The 22,346-nt window shown below is 39.4% G+C and overlaps 1 protein-coding gene across 5 annotated transcripts in view; it reads left to right on the forward strand.

Moving 5' to 3' along the window:
* Positions 1–20,107, forward strand: part of stk11ip (serine/threonine kinase 11 interacting protein) — a 122,300-nt gene extending 102,193 nt beyond the window's left edge. For all 5 annotated transcript variants that reach the window (XM_073870899.1, XM_073870895.1, XM_073870898.1 and 2 more), the window contains one exon: positions 19,827–20,107. In XM_073870899.1, coding sequence (XP_073727000.1) covers positions 19,827–19,864 — 38 coding nt within the window. In that variant the 3' untranslated portion in view covers positions 19,865–20,107. The remainder of the gene's footprint in view (positions 1–19,826) is intronic.
* Positions 20,108–22,346: the final 2,239 nt, after the last annotated feature.

Genomic DNA, 22,346 nt, shown 5'->3' on the forward strand with positions numbered 1-22,346 from the left:
ATTCAATTAGTTTGTCATGGGGGCCAGTTCATAAAAAGGATCTCAAATGAGGGGCCGGAGATATATCAGTAATAATGATAAAATTTTCCTACATTTAAACATACTCATGTTGTATTTTGAAACTGCATAACAGCAAAATCAGTGCATTGTACAACAGGCTTTTTCTACAAACATGTATTTCGAAACCACATACAACAATATTAGTGCATTGTCCAAGTAGGCTTTTTCTACATCCAGACATGTTGATATGTTGTATTTTAAAACTGCTTAACAACATAAGTGCATTGTAAGATGTCCAAGAAAGCTTTATTCTACATTCAAAGGGGTAAATAAGAGCCATATCACACTCATTGAGAATTTAACACATTTACTCACTTAAGTACACATAACAAAAAAGTTTATAATATGGAACTTTTTTATGCTGTTTTTTGTTAAAGCTAATTATTTCAGTAGCCCTATTTAAACTACAACAGCCATCTTAAAGGTGCAGTGTTTAAATTTTAGCGGCATCTAGTGGTGAGGTTGTGAATTGCAACCAACGGCTTAGCCCACTGCTCACCCCTCGCTTTTGAACCACATAGAAAAGCTACGGTAGCCACCACCGGACAAACATGTCATCGTTGGAGACAACTTAGTAAAAAAAATGTGTAGAAAATTGGCGGCACAAAAGGGTGACTTCCATGTAAGGGGACCCTTGGTGTATGTAGATAAAAAGGTCTCGTTCTAAGTTAATAAACACCTAACGGTTAATTATGTAAGGTCTTTATACACCCCTGATAATATAGTTTTGTATATTATTTTGCATTTTTGTCAAGAGATCCTAAATTACACACTGCACCTTTAATAATTGGCAAACATTAGGCTACCTTCTAATAAGAGAAATTATATTTTTAGATTTCACAAGACCAGTGAAATCAGGTGTATGTTTGTAGGCGCAATATGCATACAGTGGTGCAGGTGTAACAGTTCATTGCATTCTTGTATGAGAACTATGAATCGCATAATATTTGAGCCTTTGTCTGCTTTGTATTTCGGAGAAATGCCAGGATCTTTTTATCTAGTTCACAAAATTGTTTCAATGCATTTCCTTTATTAAGACATCTAATGTTAATATAATTGTGGATAAGCAAGTCATCATTGAGCCTACATATAAGACAACAACTGTCTGAAAATGTGGTGTTGTAAGCTGGAAATACAACAAATACAGTTAAAACAGCCCTAGAGTCTGTGGTGTTTTAACTCACTACTGTCAGTCATGAGTGGGGGAAGCTCGCGTTGTGGACCAAAGCGCGAATATAAACACGTGACACAGCTGCTCACGCCAGTCACGTGACTTGTGCTGTATGAAACAGACGCACGCGCATCACCTGGTAACTGTGTCCATTGTCCAACTAACTACATTTATTCTGGAGATACATAAAGGGTGAGATTAAATTACCTTGGGGGCTGGGTTTGCCCCACAGGCCACCAATTGAATAGCCCTGCTTTACAGGGTTAGTTTTTAGCTCTATGGGAAGCCGAATTATCTTTTAATGTAGCCAGCGTTACTCGTTGTAATTATATTTTTACTAGTAAGAATTAAATTACAGAGCTCTATAATTAAATTTTTACTAGTAACAATTAGGGGTGACCCCGAATAGTCGAAGATTCGATGCATCGATAGGAGAAGCCTGATTCGACTACCAATCTCAGTCGAATCGTCGCAGATGTGTTATGAAATGAGGATCATTCAATTTTGGCCGTATATGGTTGCACACATTGTCTGATTTCACATATAACAGCTTTCTCACAATATATTAATATACATTATGATAATGCTGCAAATAGTATGTGAAGTAACAGCTTTCAATAAATATTTTTGAAATGCGTTAATAAATCCAACATCCCCTGTGACCGGGCTACACGGAGGTTTCTTCGTTAATAAACCATTGCCTCTTTGTTTCTACATTTAAAAGACAAAGCTGGCAATTATATTATGGCTATACTTTTCTTTTATTTTAATAATTTATTTTATTTTATTTATAAATCACTCTGGGTTATCTGATTTAACTATTTGGCTTGTGTTTTGTTTCTGTGCACTTGAGGCTTTTTGCATATTTGTTCTGCACTTTGTTACTTCTGACCTTATTTTATTAAAAATTTTTTATCTATTATAAACGTAAATTCTGATCTAATTTAAGTCTGTAAATTTTGGATAGCTTTTCGTTGTATCGATGTTGCGCTATTGCGTGCTGGCCATGCTTGCGCATGTAATTTAGCCGAACGTGCTAGGTGCTCTGCGTCTCATATTTAGGAGTTCATCAAACTAAACATTAAAAAACTGATGTTTTTCGACGGGTATAAGTTTTTAAAATGTATTTATCATACATTTTGTTTATCTTGTCAAAAGTTTAACTACAAAACAGGTAAGCGGTTTTTAAAAATTTCGGTGGTGAAACGGAAACTATCTGCACCGAACCTATTTCTGCCTGACACGAATGTCTTTCTTGTGATTTAATATTATGGTCGGTGTTCACTTTCAAATGATAGCAAAGAGATTCCTGAAATAAATAATATCATCCAGTCTTTCTGTATCTAAAGTGAAATACAGAGATGATCAAAGTCAGAGCAAGCAAGCAGGTATTTCTGTGCTAAATAATAACGCGTAGTGTCTATAATATCATTAATTTCAGTGTTTTTCATGTTATAAATTAACGTTTAATGAATTGTAAATAAAGATTAGTTTTTATCATTTACAGTCACAATCACAAATTATTTGTAATTTCTCATTTGTCGTTTTTTTTTTTTGGTCATGACTGCTTTGACGCGCTATATTTCCAAATTAAATAAAAACACTTCATTGTCGCCGGGGTTTCCAAGGCAGAATCACCTTTATTTTTTTTAGGTTTAGTTATCAAAATGTATTTTTGTGTAATGTTTTGTAGATCGTGGCTTTAAAATGTTATGAGGAATAAATAAACAAATGTTGCCTTATATATTTTACCTTAAAAAAATAAATATATAAATGCATCGTCAGTTTTGTCTTCGTTCATCACTTGAAAGACAGTTTTTGGTCACTTTATCAGAAAGTTGTTTATGTGTGCTGCTTGTGAAAGAAAATAAAAGTTATCAATTTGTACCTGGTCTGGCCCCCTCCCAACCCATGCACACAAACATGGAAAGATTCGACAATTCGAATATGTAAATCCTTAGTCGAGGACACCCCTAGTAACAATTATGATTGTAGAGCTCTCTAATAGAATTAAAGAGCTTTGCAATTGTATTTTTACTAGTAACAACTGAATTGTAGAGCTCTATAATTCAATTTTTACTAGTAACAATTCTAAAACTGCAAGCAGTGATGGAAGGGCCCTCGCACACATGACACCGCCACGCCGTGGCATAAGAATTAAAGGGAACAGTAGTAAATAGGCATTTAAGCATGTAAACATAGGTGAACCATTTAAAAGTGTAGTATAACGTGCCACATTTCCTGTTGCTAATTACAAATGACAGCGAGGTAGCATCGTGTAAGATAGCATGAGAGAGAGAGAGTGAGCGAGTGTGTGTGAGTATGAGTGACTACATGTAAATATTGGCACGTAGATGTGTTCAGTCCAGGACTCTTATCAATCATGTGAAGTTTGGGACAAATCCGACATTGCATTATCATTGTAAACATGTTACTTCCTGTTACCAGCTGGGGGCGCTATGACCATAACTGACTATTGGCATCATAAGTGACTATCAGTGATGGGAGTAACGTGTTACAAAGTAACTGTAACTCCACTACTTTTAGCAGTAACAAGCATGTAACGAAGTATTTTTTTAAATCAAGTAACACAATTCCAATTACTGAAGAGTTCGTTACTCGCGTTACTCTATTTTGTAAAAAATAGACAAGACATATCTGACGTTGCAGGACCGTAGTTGGCGGCGCTATGATTAATTACACTTCATCATAGCTGACAGTGCATATAGAATGAACATGAAAAATCTAAACAGGACAACATACCTTTGTTTAAAAAAAGTCATAATCCATCCGTTCTCATGTTTGTAAATTATCTTCACCAAGCAATCGCAGTATGACATCAACTTGCATTTGTAGTCCACAAAGGTAATAAATCTAAGAAATGTTCATATATTCTTAGATGTTTACATTGGCTTCATGGAAGAGAGCGATCCACGATTGTTGTTTCCACTAAAATATTCACACTGCGCTGTACACCCGTGTTAAAACTCCATAGTATGTGTGAGCTCGCTTTTAGTTTTAGTTTCAGTCTCTCCATATCCGAACAAACAATCCACTCGCTCTGTGTCTGTCTGACAAAACAATCCACTCGCTCTGTGTCCGTCCGACAAAACAATCCACGTAGCCTACTCCGTTTTCTGATTAAATATCTTCCTTAAATCCTGTGTATCATTTAAATCCTACAAAAAACAAACAATATATGACCAAAGAGCGCAGTCCCTGTGTTCCAATGCAAGGGCTGCACCCTACTAAGCATGCGATAAAAGGTGAACACTCGGCCTTTCAAGGCGCTCAGAAGTTTGCGAAGAGAACTGAAATGAGACGGTCTAACCTTCGGAGGACCCATAATTTGCCTCACCTGCTGCATGCGCATCGCGCCTGTCAGCAGGACACAGCGGAGACGTTTCTAACTTATTAAAATAAATATGAAATCAGAAAAATTATAATTTATTTTAGAAAATATGACATGTTGACACAATTGTCTCCAAGTTTTTAAAGAGACACTACACAATTTTAATACATTATATATTTTTGTAAACATGCAGAATATTTGTCTAAATGGTCTAAATGATATACATAAATAAACTAAGTTTACATATTAAGATAATTTCTAACAAAAATATTCAAAGCTTGAATCTAAAGCAAAATAGGCTCCTACAGTATGTGATATATTAGAGTCTTACGTGTAAAATAGCCCATCCATATCATTTTATTGTTTGACTGTTCAGTACTGTTCATATTTACATTTAAAAAGCAGACATAAAAGTAACTTAAAAGTTACTTTTCTAAGTAACTAATTACTTTTGATATACAGTTACTGGTACAGTAATTCAGTTACTTTTAAAAGAAGTAACTAGTAACTGTAACTAATTACTAATTTTCAGTAACTTGCCCAACACTGGTGACTATTGACATGTAGATGTGTTCAGTCCAGGACTCTTATTAATCATGTGAAGTTAGGGAAAGATCGGACATTGCATAATCAGTGTAAACATGTCACTTCCTGTTGCCAGCTGGTGTCGCTATAACCATAAGTGACTATTGACATGTAGATGTGTTTAGTCCAGGACTCTTATTAATCATGTGAAGTTTGGGACAGATCAGACATTGCATAGTCATTGTAAACATGTCACTTCCTGTTGCCAGCTGGTGGCGCTATAACCATAAGTGACTATTGACATGTAGATGTGTTCAGGTCAGGACTCTTAGCAATCATGTGAAGTTTGGGACAGATCGGACACTGTATGCCTGAGTTCCAGCAACCTGTTTCATAGCGAAACATCAAACTTTGGCTGGCCGAAACAGACACAAATTTTTACGTAGAGTCAAATCCTTCGCACTTTAGCATCACAAAAGCCTTAAGATGACACTCACCAAATATGAAGATGATCAGACGAAAACTGTAGGAGGAGTTAGTTAAAGTATGACGCCTGGAAATGACAAAAACTGCGCCCAAATCACAAAAAGAACTCCGAATAGCTGACTTCCTGTTTGGTTTACGGCTTTGCTCCAAGAGACTTTTTTGTAGGTCTTGTCATGCTACAGAAGCGTACCGAATTTCGTAATTGTACGTCAAACACAGTCCGAGGGCTGCTTCGTTGAAAATTTGTAGGTGGCGCTATAGAGCCATTTTCCCACGCCTAATTCTAAAGCCTACACCACATGTAAATTTTCATCACTCTTGACATCTGTGCAAAATTTCATGAGTTTTCGAGTATGTTTAGGCCCTCTAAAGTCCCGCTGAAGTCGGAGAAGAAAAATAAAAATAATAATAAATATAGCTGCAAGCAGCAATGGCGGGCCCTCGCACGTTTTTTTTACCGCTACATGGTGCGTCCGAGAAAAAGATGCACGGTGGGCAAGGGCATCAAGTGGGTAAATATCAGTGGGCTATTTAATGTTGTTACTGAGCCATTTGGGGACTGTAGGTAAAAGAAACCCCACATTTTAGACAAACGGGGGCACTAGTGAGCCACTCAAGAGACACGCCTATATCTGACCTTTTTGTGCACACTTAACAGTCGACAACTCTGATGTGTGTGCCAACATTTAGGTTAATCTAAGCACGCCAAGAGCCCTAAATATGCCTGAAATAAAAGTAAAGTTTGCGGCATTGCCATGGGAACAGCGTTCGAGATATCAAAAATCCCTTCGCAATTTATCATCTACAATGTCTCAGCATCATGTTGACCACGTTTGGTGTCAATCGCATGATTATTCTAGAAGGAGTATTTAAAAGTTCACTGCATGCAACTGTAAGGCTTAAATATGCCTTTAAAATGAAAGTAAAGTTTGACGCGTTGCCATGGGAACAGCGTTCGAGATATCAAAAATCCCTTCGCAATTTATCATCTACTATGCCTCTGCATCATGTTGACCACTTCTTGTGTCAATCGCATGAAAATCCTAGAAGGAGTATTTAAAAGAACATTGCATGGAACTGTCAAAAAAATCCAGCTTCGTGACTGACACACTTCCTGGCGCCTGGTGGTGGCGCTATACCCGAGACTCACAATAGGCACATCGATGCGATCAGAATCTTCAGATGAACAAACACCCCGCGTATCATTACAATAAGACATTTTTTGCCTTAGATACTAGACACTTCCTGTTTCTCTGATTTCGCCACAACTTTGTCGGCTCGCCATGGCAGAACCGTTCGAGATATCAAAAATCCCTTCGCAATTTAGCAAGTCCAATGTCTCGACATCATGTTCACCACTTTTGATGTCAATCGCATGCATCCTCTAGGAGGAGTATTCAAAAGTTCAACACATGCATTTTTTAAACAATCCAAAATAGCTGACTTCCTGTTGGGCGGAGCTTAAATGTTAGAGGGCGAAAGTTGTTCGGGTCGATGAGATTTATATGTGTACCAACTCTCGTACATGTGCGTACATGTTTGCACGATCTGCGCACTACTGTTTGTTTTTGCATTACAGGGGGCGCTACAGAGCTCCCTTGTCACGCCCGTGTTCCAGCCTTTGCCCGGACCTGATGGCCGACGACTCTGACGTGTGTGCCAAATTTCAAGAGTTTTCGAGTATGTTAAGGCACCCAAAATGCCCAAAAGTGTTAAAAAAAATAAATAAAAAAAAAACAATAATAATCCTAAGGAAAACAATAGGGCTTCGCACCTTTCGTTGCAGGCCATTCTGGCCTGCTCCTCGGTGCTCGGGCCCTAATAATAAATTCGAGCAAAAACAATAGGGCTTCGCACCTTTCGGTGCAGGCCATTCTGGCCTGCTCCTCGGTGCTCGGGCCCTAATAATAAATATAGCTGCAAGCAGCGATGGCGGGCCCTCGCACGTATTTTTACCACTACACGGTGCCTCCGAGAAAACGATGCACGGTGGGCAAGTGCATCAAGTGGGTAAATATCGGTGGACTATTTATGTTGTTACTGACCCAATTGGGGACTGTAGGTAAAAGAAACCCCACATTTTGGACAAACGGGGGCGCTAGTGAGCAACTTAAGAGGCACACCTATGTCTGACCTTTTTGTCAACACTTAACAGTTGACAACTCTGATGTGTGTGCCAAATTTGAAGTTAATCTAAGCATGCCAAGAGGCTTAAATATTCCTGAAATAATAGTAAACTTTGATGCGTTGCCATGGGAACAGCGTTCGAGATGTCAAAAATCCCTTCGCGTTTTATCATCTACAATGTCTCAGCATCATGTTGACCACTTTTGGTGTCAATCGGCATGAATATCCTAGAAGGAGTATTTAAAAGTTCACTGCATGCAACTGAAGGGCTTAAATATGCCTTTAAAATGAAAGTAAAGTTTGAAGCGTTGTCATGGGAACAACGTTCGAGATATCAAAAATCCATTCGCAATTTATCATCTACTATGTCTTGGCATCATGTTGACCACTTTTGGTGTCAATCGCATAAACATTCTAGGAGGAGTATTTAAAAGAACATCGGATGGAACTGTCAAAAAAATCAACCTTTGTGACTGACACACTTCCTGGCGCCTGGTGGTGGCGCTATACCCGAGACTTACAATAGGCACATCGATGCGATCGGAATCTTCAGACGAACAAACACCCCACGTGTCATCACTATAAGACATTTTTTGCCTTAGATATTAGACACTTTCTGTTTCTCTGATTTCGCCATGACTTTGCCACTTCGCCATTGCAACACCGTTCGAGATATCAAAAATCCCTTCGCAATTTAGCAAGTCCAATGTCTTGACAACATGATCACCACGTTTGGTGTCATTTGCTTGAATCCCCTAGGAGGAGTATTCAAAAGTCTACCGCATGCATTTTTTAAACAATCCAAAATGGGGGACTTCCTGTTGGGCGGAGCTTAAATGTTAGAGGGCGAAAGTTGTTCGGGTCGATGAGATCTATATGTGTACCAACTTTCGTAAATGTGCGTACATTTTTGCCCGATCTGCGCACTACTGTTTGTTTTTGCATTACAGGGGGCGCTACAGAGCCCCCGTGCCACGCCCGTGTTCCAGCCTTTGTCTGTTCGCAATGACGGACGACTCTGACGTGTGTGCCAAATTTCAAGAGTTTTCGAGTATGTTAAGGCACCCAAAATGCCCAAAAGTGTTAAAAAAAATAAAATAAAAAAATAAAAAAATAATAAATTCGAGCAAAAACAATAGGGCTTCGCACCTTTCAGTGCAGGCCATTCTGGCCTGCTCCTCGGTGCTCGGGCCCTAAATATAGCTGCACTTCTGACGCCTATACCACATGTAAATTTTCACCACTTCTGACGCGTGTGCAAAATTTCATGAGTTTTTGAGCATGTTTAGGCCTTCAAAAATGCGATTCATTTCGGAAAATAATAATAAATATAGCTGCAAGCAGCAATGGCGGGCCCTCGCACGTTTTTTTTACCACTACATGGTGCGTCCTAGAAAACGATGCACGGTGGGCAAGGGCATCAAGTGGGTAAAATATCAGTGGGCTATTTAATGTTGTTTCTGAGCCATTTGGGGACTGTAGGTAAAAGAAACCCCACATTTTAGACAAACAGGGGCACTAGTGAGCCACTTAAGAGACACGCCAATGTCTGACCTTTTTGTCAACACTTAACAGCCGAAAACTCTGATGTGTGTGCCAAATTTAAAGTTCAACTAAGCACGCCAAGAGCCTTAAACATGCCTGAAATTAAAGTAAAGTTTGATGCGTTGCAATGGGAACAGCGTGCGAGATGTCAAGAATTCCTTCGCAATTTATCATCTACAATGTCTCGGCATCATGTTGACCACTTCTGGTGTCAATCGCATGAAAATCCTAGGAGGAGTATTTAAAGGTTTACAGCATGTAACTGTCAGCCTTAAATATGTGTAAAAATGAAAGTAAAGTTTGATGCATTGCCATGGCAACAGCTTTCGAGATATCAAAAATCCCTTCGCAATTTATCATCTACAATGTCTCGGCATCATGTTGACCACTTCTGGTGTCAATCGCATGAAAATCCTAGAAGGAGTATTTAAAAGTTAACTGTATGCAACTGAAAGGCTTAAATATGCCTTTAAAATGAAAGTAAAGTTTGACAGGTTGCCATGGAAACAGCGTTTGAGATATCAAAAATCCCTTCGCAATTTATCATCTACAATGTCTCGGCATCATGGTGACCACTTTTGGTGTCAATCGCATGAAAATCCTAGGAGGAGTATTTAAAAGAACATTGCATGGAACTTTCAAAAAAATCCAGCTTTGTGACTGACACACTTCCTGGCGCCTGCTGGTGGCGCTATACCCGGGAGTTACAATAGGCACATCGATGCGATCGGAATCTTCAGACGAACAAACACCCCGCGTGTCATCACTATAAGACATTTTTTGCCTTAGATATTAGACACTTCCTGTTTCTCTGATTTCGCCACAACATTGTCGCCTTGCCATGTCAAAACCGTTCGAGATATCAAAAATCCCTTCGCAATTTAGCAAGTACAATGTCTCGACATCATGATCACCACGTTTGGTGTCAATCCCATGAATCCTCTAGGAGGAGTATTCAAAAGTTCACAGCATGCATTTTTTAAACAATCCAAAATGGCCGACTTCCTGTTGGGCGGAGCTAATAGGTTAGAGTGCGAAAGTTGTTCGGGTCGATGAGATCTATATGTGTACCAACTTTCGTACATGTGCGTACATGTTTGCCCGATCTGCGCACTCCTGTTTGTTTTTGCATTACAGGGGGCGCTACAGAGCCCCCGTGCCACGCCCGTGTTCCAGCCTTTGGCTTTCGGCGATCACGGACGACTCTGATGTCTGTGCCAAATTTCAAGAGTTTTCGAGTATGTTAAGGCCCCCAAAATGCCCAAATGTGTTGAAAAAAAAATAAAAAAAAAATATAGCTGCAAGCAGCAATGGCGGGCCCTCGCACGTTTTTTTACCGCTACACGGTGCCTCAGAGAAAACGATGCACGGTGGGCATGTGCATCAAGTGGGTAAATATCAGTGGACTATTTCATGTTGCTACTAACCCATTTAGGTACTGTAGGTAAAAGAAACCCCATATTTTAGACAAACGGGGGTGCTAGTCAGCCACTAAATAGACACGCCTTTATCTGACGTTTTTGTCAACACTTAACAGCCGAAAACTCTCATGTGTGTGCCAAATTTAAAGTTCAACTAAGCACGCCAAGAGCCTTAAACATGCCTGAAATTAAAGTAACGTTTGACGCGTTGCCATGGGAACAGCGTTCGAGATGTCAAAAATTCCTTCGCAATTTATCATCTACCATGTCTCGGCATCATGTTGACCACTTCTCGTGTCAATCGCATGAATCCCATACGAGGAGTATTTAAAGGTTCACAGCATGTAACTGTCAGCCTTAAATATGTGTGAAAATGAAAGTAAAGTTTGACACGTTGCCATGGGAACAGCATTTGAGATATCAAAAATCCCTTCGCAATTTATCATCTACAATGTCTCACCATTATGTTGACCACTTCTCGTGTCAATCGCATGAATCCCACATGAGGAGTATTTAAAGGTTCACAGCATGTAACAGTCAGCCTTAAATATGCTGGAAAGTGAAAGCAAAGTTTGACGCATTGCCATGGGAACAGCGTTTGAGATATCAAAAATCCCTTCGCAAATTATCATCTACAATGTCTCACCATTATGTTGACCACTTCTGGAGTCAATCACATTATTTCCTCAGGAGGAGTATTTAAAAGTTTACCGCATGCAGATGTAAGGTTTAAATATGCCTTAAAAACGAAAGTAAAGTTTGACAGGTTGCCATGGGAACAGCGTTTGAGATATCAAAAATCCCTTCACAATTTATCATCTACAATGTCTCGGCATCATGTCGACCACTTTTCGTGTCAAACGCATGAAAATCCTAGGACGAGTATTTAAAAGTTAACTGCATGCAACTAAAAGGCTTAAATATGCCTTTAAAATGAAAGTAAAGTTTGACGTGTTGCCATGGGAACAGCTTTTGAGATATCAAAAATCCCTTCGCAATTTATTATCTACAATGTCTCGGCATCATGCTGACCACTTTTGGTAACAATCGCATGAAAATCCTAGAAGGAGTATTTAAAAGAACATCGCATGGAACTGTGAAAAAAAATCACCTTTGTGACTGACACACTTCCTGGCGCCTGGTGGTGGCGCTATACCCGGGAGTCACAATAGGCACATCGATGCGATCGGAATCTTTAGACGAACAAACATCCCGCATGGCATCACAATAAGATATTTTTTGCCTCAGATATTAGACACTTCCTGTTTCTCTGAATTCGCCATGAATTCGTCGCCTCGCCATGGCGGAACCGTTCGAGATATCAAAAATCCCTTCGCAATTTAGCAAGTCCAATGTCTCGACATCAGGTTCACCACTTTTGGTGTCAACCGCATTCATCCTCTAGGAGGAGTATTTAAAAGTTCAACGCATGCATTTTTTAAACAATCCAAAATATCTGACTTCCTGTTGGGCGGAGCTTAAATGTTAGAGGGCGAAAGTTGTTCGGGTCGATGAGATCTATAAGCGTACCAACTCTCGTACATGTGCGTACATGTTTGCACGATCTGTGCATCAATGTTTTTTTTTCATTACAGGGGGCGCTACAGAGCCCCCGTGCCACGCCCGTGTTCCAGCCTTTGTCTGTTCGCAATGACGGACGACTCTAACGTCTGTGCCAAATTTCAAGAGTTTTCGAGTATGTTAAGGCACCCAAAATGCCCAAAAGTGTTAAAAAAATAAAAATAAAAAAATAATAATAAATTTGAGCAAAAACAATAGGGCTTCGCACCTTTCGGTGCAGGCCATTCTGGCCTGCTCCTCGGTGCTCGGGCCCTAATAAAAATAATAATCCGAGCAAAAACAATAGGGCTTCGCACCTTTCGGTGCAGGCCATTCTGGCCTGCTCCTCGGTGCTCGGGCCCTAAATATAGCTGCAAGCAGCGATGGCGGGCCCTCGCACGTTTTTTTACCGCTACACGGTGCCTCCGAGAAAACGATGCACGGTTGGCAAGTGCATCAAGTGGGTAAATATCAGTGGACTATTTCATGTTGCTACTGAAACATTTATGTACTGTAGGTAAAAGAAACCCCACGTTTTAGACAAACGGGGGAGCTAGTGAGCCACTAAATAGACACGCCTTTATCTGACCTTTTTGTCAACACTTAACAGCCGACAACTCTGATGTGTGTGCCAAATTTAAAGTTAATCTAAGCACGCCAAGAGCCTTAAATATGCCTGAAATAAAAGTCAAGTTTGACGCGTTGCCATGGGAACAGCGTTCGAGATGTCAAAAATTCCTTCGCAATTTATCATCTACAATGTCTCAGCATCATGTTGACAACTTCTGGAGTCCATCGCATGAATATTCTAGAAGGAGTATTTAAAAGTACATCGGATAGAACTGTCAAAAAAATCCAGCTTTGTGACTAACACACCTCCTGGCGCCTGGTGGTGGCGCTATACCCGAGACTCACAATCGGCACATCGATGCGATCGGAATCTACAGACGAACAAACACCCCGCATGTCATCACAATAAGAAATTTTTTGCCTTAGATATTAGACACGTCCTGTTTCTCTGATTTCGCCATGACTTTGTCGCTTCGCCATGGCAGAACCGTTCGAGATATCAAAAATCCCTTCGCAATTTAGCAAGTACAATGTCTCGACATCATGATCACCACGTTTCGTGTCAATCCCATGAATCCCCTAGAAGGAGTATTCAAAAGTTCACCGCATGCATTTTTTAAACAATCCAAAATAGCCGACTTCCTGTTGGGCGGAGCTTAAATGTTAGAGTGTGAAAGTTGTTCGGGTCGATGAGATCTATATGTGTACCAACTCTCGTACATGTGCGTACATGTTTGCCCGATCTGTGCACCAATGTTTGTTTTTGAATTACAGGGGGCGCTACAGAGCTCCCTTGCCACGCCCGTATTCCAGCTTTTGCATGAGTCTAGTGGCACGCGACTCTGACGTGTGTGCCAAATTTCAAGACTTTTCGAGTATGTTAAGGCTCCCAAATTAGCTCAAGTGTTGAAAATAAATAAATAAATAAATAAATAAAATATAGCTGCAAGCAGCAATGGCGGGCCCTCGCACATTTATTTACCGCTACACGGTGTGTCCGAGAAAACGATGCACGGTGGGCAACTGCATCAAGTGGGTAAATATCAGTGGACTATTTTATGTTGTTACTGACCCATTTGGGGACTGTAGGTAAAAGAAACCCCACGTTTTAGACAAACGGGGGCGCTAGTGAGCCACTTAAGAGACACGCCTTTATCTGACCTTATTGTCAACACTTAACAGCCGACAACTCTGATGTGTGTGCCAACTTTTAGGTTAATCTAAGCATGCCAAGAGCCCTAAATATGCCTGAAATAAAAGTAAAGTTTGGGGGGTTGCCATGGGAACAGCGTTCGAGATATCAAAAATCCCTTCGCAATTTATCATCTACAATGTCTCAGCATCATGTTGACCACTTTTGGTGTCAATCACATGAAAATCCTAGGAGGAGTATTTAAAAGTTCACTGCATGCAACTGTCAAAAAATCCACCTTTTGTGACTGCCACACTTCCTGGTGCCTGTTGGTGGCGCTATACCCGAGACTCACAATAGGCACATCGATGCGATCGGAATCCTTGGCCGAACATACACACTGCGTTTTTATCCTAATAAGACATTTTTTGCTTTAGATATTAGACACTTCCTGTTTCTCTGAATTCGCCATGAATTTGTCGCCTCGCCATGGCAACACCGTTCGAGATATCAAAAATCCCTTCGCAATTTAGCAAGTCCAATGTCTCAGCATCATGTTCACCACGTTTGGTGTCAATCGTATGAATTCCCTAAAATAAGTATTTAAAAAATCATGACTAACACACTTCCTGGCGCCTGGTGGTGGCGCTATACCTGAGACTCACAATAGGCACATCGATGCGATCGGAATCTTCAGACGAACAAATGCCTCGCTTGGCATTACAATAAGATATTTTTTGCCATAGATATTAGACACTTCCTGTTTCTCTGATTTCACCATGACTTTGCCGCTTCGCCATGGCAACACCGTTCGAGATATCAAAAATCCCTTCGCAATTTAGCAAGTCCAATGTCTTGACATCATGATCACCACGTTTGGTGTCATTTGCATGAATCCCCTAGGAGGAGTATTCAAAAGTTCACGGCATGCATTTTTTAAACAATCCAAAATGGCGGACTTCCTGTTGGGCGGAGCTAAAATGTTAGAGGGCGAAAGTTGTTCGGGTCGATGAGATCTATATGTGTACCAACTTTCGTAAATGTGCGTACATGTTTGCCCGATCTGCGCACTCCTGTTTGTTTTTGCATTACAGGGGGCGCTACAGAGCCCCCGTGCCACGCCCGTGTTCCAGCCTTTGCCCGTTCGCAATGACGGACGACTCTGACGTCTGTGCCAAATTTCAAGAGTTTTCGAGTATGTTAAGGCACCCAAAATGCCCAAAAGTGTTAAAAAAAATAAAAATAATAATAAAAAAAAAAAAAAAAAAAAAAGAATAAATCCGAGCAAAAACAATAGGGCTTCGCACCTTTCGGTGCAGGCCATTCTGGCCTGCTCCTCGGTGCTCGGGCCCTAATAATGATAATCCGAGCAAAAACAATAGGGCTTCGCACCTTTCAGTGCAGGCCATTCTGGCCTGCTCCTCGGTGCTCGGGCCCTAATAATAATCCGAGCAAAAACAATAGGGCTTCGCACCTTTCGGTGCAGGCCCTTCTGGCCTGCTCCTCGGTGCTCGGGCCCTAATAAAATATAGCTGCAAGCAGCGATGGCGGGCCCTCGCACTTATTTTTACCGCTACACGGTGCCTCCGAGAAAACGATGCACGGTGGGCAAGTGCATCAAGTGGGTAAATATCGGTGGACTATTTATGTTGTTACTGACCCAATTGGGGACTGTAGGTAAAAGAAACCTCACATTTTGGACAAACGGGGGCGCTAGTGAGCGACTTAAGAGGCACACCTATGTCTGACCTGTTTGTCAACACTTAACAGTTGACAACCTTGATGTGTGTGCCAACTTTGAAGTTAATCTAAGCATGCCAAGAGGCTTAAATATTCCTGAAATAATAGTAAATTTGATGCGTTGCCATGGCAACAGCGTTCGAGATGTCAAAAATCCCTTCGCGTTTTATTATCTCCAATGTCTCAGCATCATGTTGACCACGTTTGGTGTCAATCGCATGAATATCCTACAAGGAGTGTTTAAAAGTTCACTGCATGCAACTAAAGGGCTTAAATATGCTTTTAAAATGAAAGTAAAGTTTGAAGCGTTGTCATGGGAACAACGTTCGAGATATCAAAAATCCATTCGCAATTTATCATCTACTATGTCTTGGCATCATGTTGACCACTTTTGGTGTCAATCGCATAAACATTCTAGGAGGAGTATTTAAAAGAACATCACATGGAACTGTCAAAAAAATCAACCTTTGTTACTGCAACACTTCCTGGCGCCTGGTGGTGGCGCTATACCCGAGACTTACAATAGGCACATCGATGCGATCGGAATCTTCAGACGAACAAACACCCCGCGTGTCATTACTATAAGACATTTTTTGCCTTGGATATTAGACACTTCGTGTTTCTCTGATTTCGCCATGACTTTGCCGCTTCGCCATTGCAACACCGTTCGAGATATCAGAAATCCCTTCGCAATTTAGCAAGTCCAATGTCTTGACATCATGATCACCACGTTTGGTGTCATTTGCTTGAATCCCCTAGGAGGAGTATTCAAAAGTTCACTCGTGGTTTTGAAGTCGTAATTTACGGGTTACAGGTTGCCTGGAACGCAGCATTAGACCACAGATCATTTAAGTAAGGCATCGTAGATTAATAATCGCTATTGACATTAATCTGTATCATTAATAAATGAAGTTAGCTTAAATGGTAATACAATGAGACACAAACTTTCAGACGGAAGACAGCAGGCTAGCATGCTAACAAGCTAATATGGAGTTCGTTTTGAGTAGCTTTGGCTAACATTTTGTTAACTTTGCTGCACAATTCAAGACACAACAACTGTATTAACGTTAAACAAATTAAACGTAATATGCAGTACTTACGTTGATTGTTGTCCATCTCGTCCATGCTACTCGCGTTTCCATTGTTATTCCAATGCAAGCCAACCAATGGACCTCAAGCCCAAAATGAACCACAGCGTTTCACTAAAATATGCTGCTAATTTGTAGCCTGACGTTGTCATTCTCAATTCTAGTGAGAATTTGAGTCTGATACCGCTCCATTGAGCTATAATTATGAGGCGTCTCCCAACCGAAAAATGCCTCTGCACTCAATTGGATAGACCTACGACCAATCAGAGCAACGGAGTGTGTGACGTATGTTGAAATTACGTCTTTGCAGCCTGACCAAACTGCTAGTTATTTCGCTACAATGACACTAACATTGTGATTATACTGAGTTAGCGAATGTACATCAACACCTACTATGTTTACAACATTTCGTTTATATCACAACATGAAGTATTTACTAAGTCATAGAGTAAGACTATCTCTTACCATTAGGTGAACTTCATCCACGACGATACCCATTACGTTGGCTTGAAAATATTGGAGCCTAGCATGTCCCTCCACTTATTCAGCAACCACGATTCCGGGCTTCCGAAAAGAAGCTGGCAACGACCGCTAATTATATCCATCTCGTCGTGCACGCTGAGTTGCATCGCCGTGATAACGTTAACCATTTCAGTTGCGACCAACTTTTGCCGAATAGGAAGGACGGCAAAAACATCAACAAATGCCCTGCTCGCGTTTCTCTGTTCCTCTTTTTAAATCAATGCTCTGTCGATATCTTTTAGAACAGACTCAATGTCAGAATCCACACAGCTGAACTCTACAGCGGCAGCCATTAAACACACGCGCTCTTTGGTGACGTGGTTCATTACGTTACTGTTGATTATCTGTCCATCATCGTATAAAGCCCGCCCTGACAATTTGATTGGTTCGACCAGCATTTGTCCAAGCATAGTAGCTCCTCTATGGAGAAACCCCAGACCGATATTCCCGTTTTCAAAATCTTGTGGCCGGGGGTAAGATCGGCTGGCACCCAGGCTAGCTAATTTGTCGATCTGGTGTAAAAACCCCGGCCTGCTGTCAAAGTCAGAGCTGAGGCAGGAGACACGAGCAAGTGGTGTTGTGTTTGCAAACTGACCACCCCCCGTATGAAAAAAAGTTATTGTTATCAGCAAAATATTCTCTTTATTAAAGACATCCGTTATTTCATGACTTTGCTACTTACAGTAATATATTATTATTATAAACACTGCAGCAAAAAACTGCCAAGTTTCCCCCAGTCAACTTTATACGACCTAGATGAATATGCATAAGGCACGATTAGCATAATAAGATGGGGCTGAATACAGAGCTCTGTAATTGAATTCTTACTAGTCAAAATTGCAATTAGAGAGCTCTACAATTGAATTGTTACTAGTAACAATTTGATTACAGAGCTCTATAATTCAATTACAGAGCTCTATAATTGAATTCTTACCAGTAAAAATTTTAATTAGAGAGCTCTGAAATTGAATTCTTACTAGTAACAATTACAATTATAGAGCTCTGTAATAAAATTTTTACCTGTATCAATTAAATTACAGAGCTCTCTAATTAAGTTACAGAGCTCTGCAATTACACACATCTTTAATGTGTGTTCTTACTAGTAATAAATAAATTAAAGAGCTCTGTAATTCAATTGTTACTAGTAAAAATCGAATTACAGAGCTCTCCAATTAGAATTGTTACTATAAAAATTCAATTACAGAGCTCTATAATTGTAATTGTTACTATTAAGAATTCAATTAGAGAGCTCTGTAATTGTTACTAGTAAAAATGTTATTACAGAGATCTGTAATTGTAATAGTTACTAGTAATAATTAAATTACAGAGCTCTATAATTGTAATTGTAACTAGTAATAATTGAATTAGAGAGCTCTATAATTAAAAATGAATGGAAGTCAATGAAGACATATGACTAGTAAAAATTGAATTGTAGAGCTCTCTAATTGGAATTATTACTAGTAAAAATTTAATTAGAGAGCTCTTCAATCGTAATTGTTACTAGTAATGTAAGAATTAAATTACAGAGCTCTATAATTCAATTTAGTAAAAATATAATTACGACGAGTAGGGCTGGCTACATTAAAAGATAATTTGGCCTCCCATAGTCAATGAAGACACATGACTAGTAATAATTGAATTGTAGAGCTCTCTAATTGTAACTGTTACTAGTAAAAATTGAATTATAGAGCTCTGTAACTGTAATTGTTACTAGTAAAAATTAAATTGTAGAGCTCTCTAATTGGAATTATTACTCGTAAAAAATTTATTAGAGAGCTCTACAATCGTAATAGTTACTAGTAATAATTAAATTATTGAGCTCTTTAATTAAATTCTTACTAGTAAAAATATAATTACGACGAGTAGGGCTGGCTACATTAAAAGATAATTTGGCCTCCCATATAGCTCCCTTCAGCTAACACTGCCATTTGAAAGTTTAGGGTCACTTTACTGGCATGTTCTTTATAAATTAAAAGCTTTCAGATCTGAAATGAGAATCTGAATTTAGCTATGTTGAGAATTTTTTTTTACAAAACATTATATTATGTTTACATACACTATATCAGGTATGAGGGCTGACCATGTACTCCTAAATGCTTGATTCTTTGACTTCATCTGGACGGCTGGCTAAAAACCCATAAAAACTTCACTCAAAACTGGACAGCGCATATAATTTTTGATTGATAGAGGTGAGACCACCTGTCAAAATATGATTGACAGGGGGTCATTGATCATCTTTTGACAGAAAGTGGTCCGCTCCGCTATAACTACTCATAAGAGTCGTTTGTTTTCGGATTACGCGGTACAAGAAAGATGCGTTTTCTTGTCATTATTTACGTGTAGGCCACATGGTTTTTTCTATTATCACATTGAAGCATTGCTACTGTAAATCAGTTGAAAGAACTGATTAAATGTAGATTTTATATATTTATAAAAGCTACCCCAGTAGATCCGCCCATGTATACAGATCAACAGGATGTTGTTTAACTTACTAAAGTGTGCTTGCTGTTTTTTTGTTTTTTAACAGATGGTCAAGAAAGAAAAGACATGGTCTCTACATATTGAAGACTCTACATTGTTGCAAGACTTAGTGGAGTGGATAAGAAATCAGTGGGAAACCATGTTTGTGGTCAAACTGGCCATTGTCAAGCAGTAGCCACTGTGTGAGAGAAACCCATTTAAACAAAGCTGCTTATATATTGTCTGTATATTAACTGTATTTTGTGTAATTGTTCTGTGTTTTGGTCTGTCTCTTATTCTGTTAGTCTCCATGTTATCTTTCTTTCATAAATTCCCTGTCTCCACCAATTATTATCTCTGTTATTTGTGCTAATGTGTAAAAGTGTTTATCCTTCATCCAAAGACAAAGCTGTGCCTTTTTTGACTTTGTAAATTAGGGTTTGCCCCAGCATACCTTATTATACATAACTATGCATCCACATTTGTTTGATTTATTTAAGGGTATTCTTCACCTCAAAATAAAAAATTGTATGGACACAAAACAAAGGAAACATCATTCAAAAAATATTTTTTCTGTGTTGCATAGAAGAAAAAGTCATGTAGCCTACAGTTTTTAAACTACATGAGGGTAAATATATGTATACATTTTTTTAGAAGTCCCTTTAGGTCTTTACAGGTGTTACAAATGTGTGAATTAAGGTATATTTGTGTCTCAGGGTCAAAAGATTTTTCTGTTTAATTTCACTCCCTGAAATTATTGCTAAATTATTTGTCCAGTTCATCTAGGTCACAGAATAATTACGGGTTCATTAGAGTGTTGGTGGAGGTGTGCTAATGTTGTTGGGGGAGTGGTCTGCTCATTTTCAATGTTGAAGTGTGTTGTTGCCTTGACTGGGAATTGTTGGTACATCCCTCTGTCGTCTGTGTGCGTGCACGTAACGGCGCATTCACACGGGGCGTCAGCGTTAACGCTTCCCATTCACTTTTAATGGGTGACGTCATGCGTTGCCGAACTGAATTGTGGATCCGTCGGCGCCGCGTCAGTCCCGTTGCTCGCGGCAAAAGTTGAACATTTCTCAACTTTTCAAGCGGCAACGCGTGCGTCAGCCAATCAGATCGCCTTATGCAAATAACCTAGGCAGAGCCAGCCAATTAAGTTTATGGAAGAACGGAGCATGTGTAGCGGCCACTGTGATTGGCTGTTGGCCACGCTTCAGACAAGCCTTCCGTTAAGCGTTAACGCTGACACCCCGTGTGAATGCGCCGTAAGCGCTGGAGCGCGCTGCGACGCTTCGATAGCATTTAGCTTAGCCCCATTCATTCAATGGTACCATTTAGAGATAAAGTTAGAAGTGACCAAACACATCAACGTTTTTCCTATTTAAGACGAGTAGTTATAAGAGCAAGTTTGGTGGTACAAAATAAAACATAGCGCTTTTCTAAGCGGATTTAAAAGAGGAACTATATTTTATGGCGTAATAGCACTTTTGGGAGTACTTCGACTCGCCTGAAAAGTCCGCTCCCCTTCTCACTCTCATAATGGGAGAGGGAGGGTGTTACTGCGCCGAGTCGAAGTACTCCCAAAAGTGCTATTACGCCATAAAATATAGTTCCTCTTTTAAATCGGCTTAGAAAAGCGCTACGTTTTATTTTGTACCACCAAACTTGCTCGTATAACTACTCGTCTTAAATAGGAAAAACGTTGATGTTTTTGGTCACTTCTAACTTTATCTCTAAATTCTTAGTTAAGGTAATAACATATTTTAGTATTGAAAATGAGTAGACTATTCCTTTAAGACATGTCACTGACCTAAAATATCATGCTTTATATGTAATGTTGTTAAAAGAGTTAGAAACAGCAAATAGGCTAACATGATTTACCATGAACTTGTACTGTATTACTTTATTTTAAGGAAATTGACATAGAAGCTAATAAATGTGTAGTGTTATTATTTTCTCAAAAATAATTTATTCTAGCACTTCAAGTAAAAAGGGAGCTAGTGACTGCACTTCAAAACAGGATAATCAAGTAAAAATATACCTCAAATATGTATACATTTTTTTAGCTGTCCCTTTAGGTCTTTACAGGTGTTACAAATGTGTGAATTAAGGTATATTTGTGTCTCAGGGTCAAAAGATTTTTCTGTTTAATTTCACTCCCTGAAATTATTGCTAAATTATTTGTCCAGTTCATCTAGGTCACAGAATAATTACGGGTTCATTAGAGTGTTGGTGGAGGTGTGCTAATGTTAGTTGTTAAGACATGTCACTGACCTAAAATATCATGCTTTATATGTAATATTGTTAAAAGGGTTTAGAAACAGCAAATAGGTTAACATGATTCACCATGAACTTGTACTGTATTACTTTATTTTAAGGAAATTGACATAGAAGCTAATAAATGTGTAGTGTTATTATTTTCTAAAAAATAATTTATTCTAGCACTTCAAGTAAAAAGGGAGCTAGTGACTGCACTTCAAAACAGGATAATCAAGTAAAAATATACCTCAAATATGTATACATTTTTTTAGCTGTCCCCTTTGGGTCTTTACAGGTGTTACAAATGTGTGAATTAAGGTATATTTGT

Source organism: Misgurnus anguillicaudatus, chromosome 8 (assembly GCF_027580225.2).
Source record: "Misgurnus anguillicaudatus chromosome 8, ASM2758022v2, whole genome shotgun sequence".
NCBI classification, from domain to species: Eukaryota; Metazoa; Chordata; class Actinopteri; order Cypriniformes; family Cobitidae; genus Misgurnus; species Misgurnus anguillicaudatus.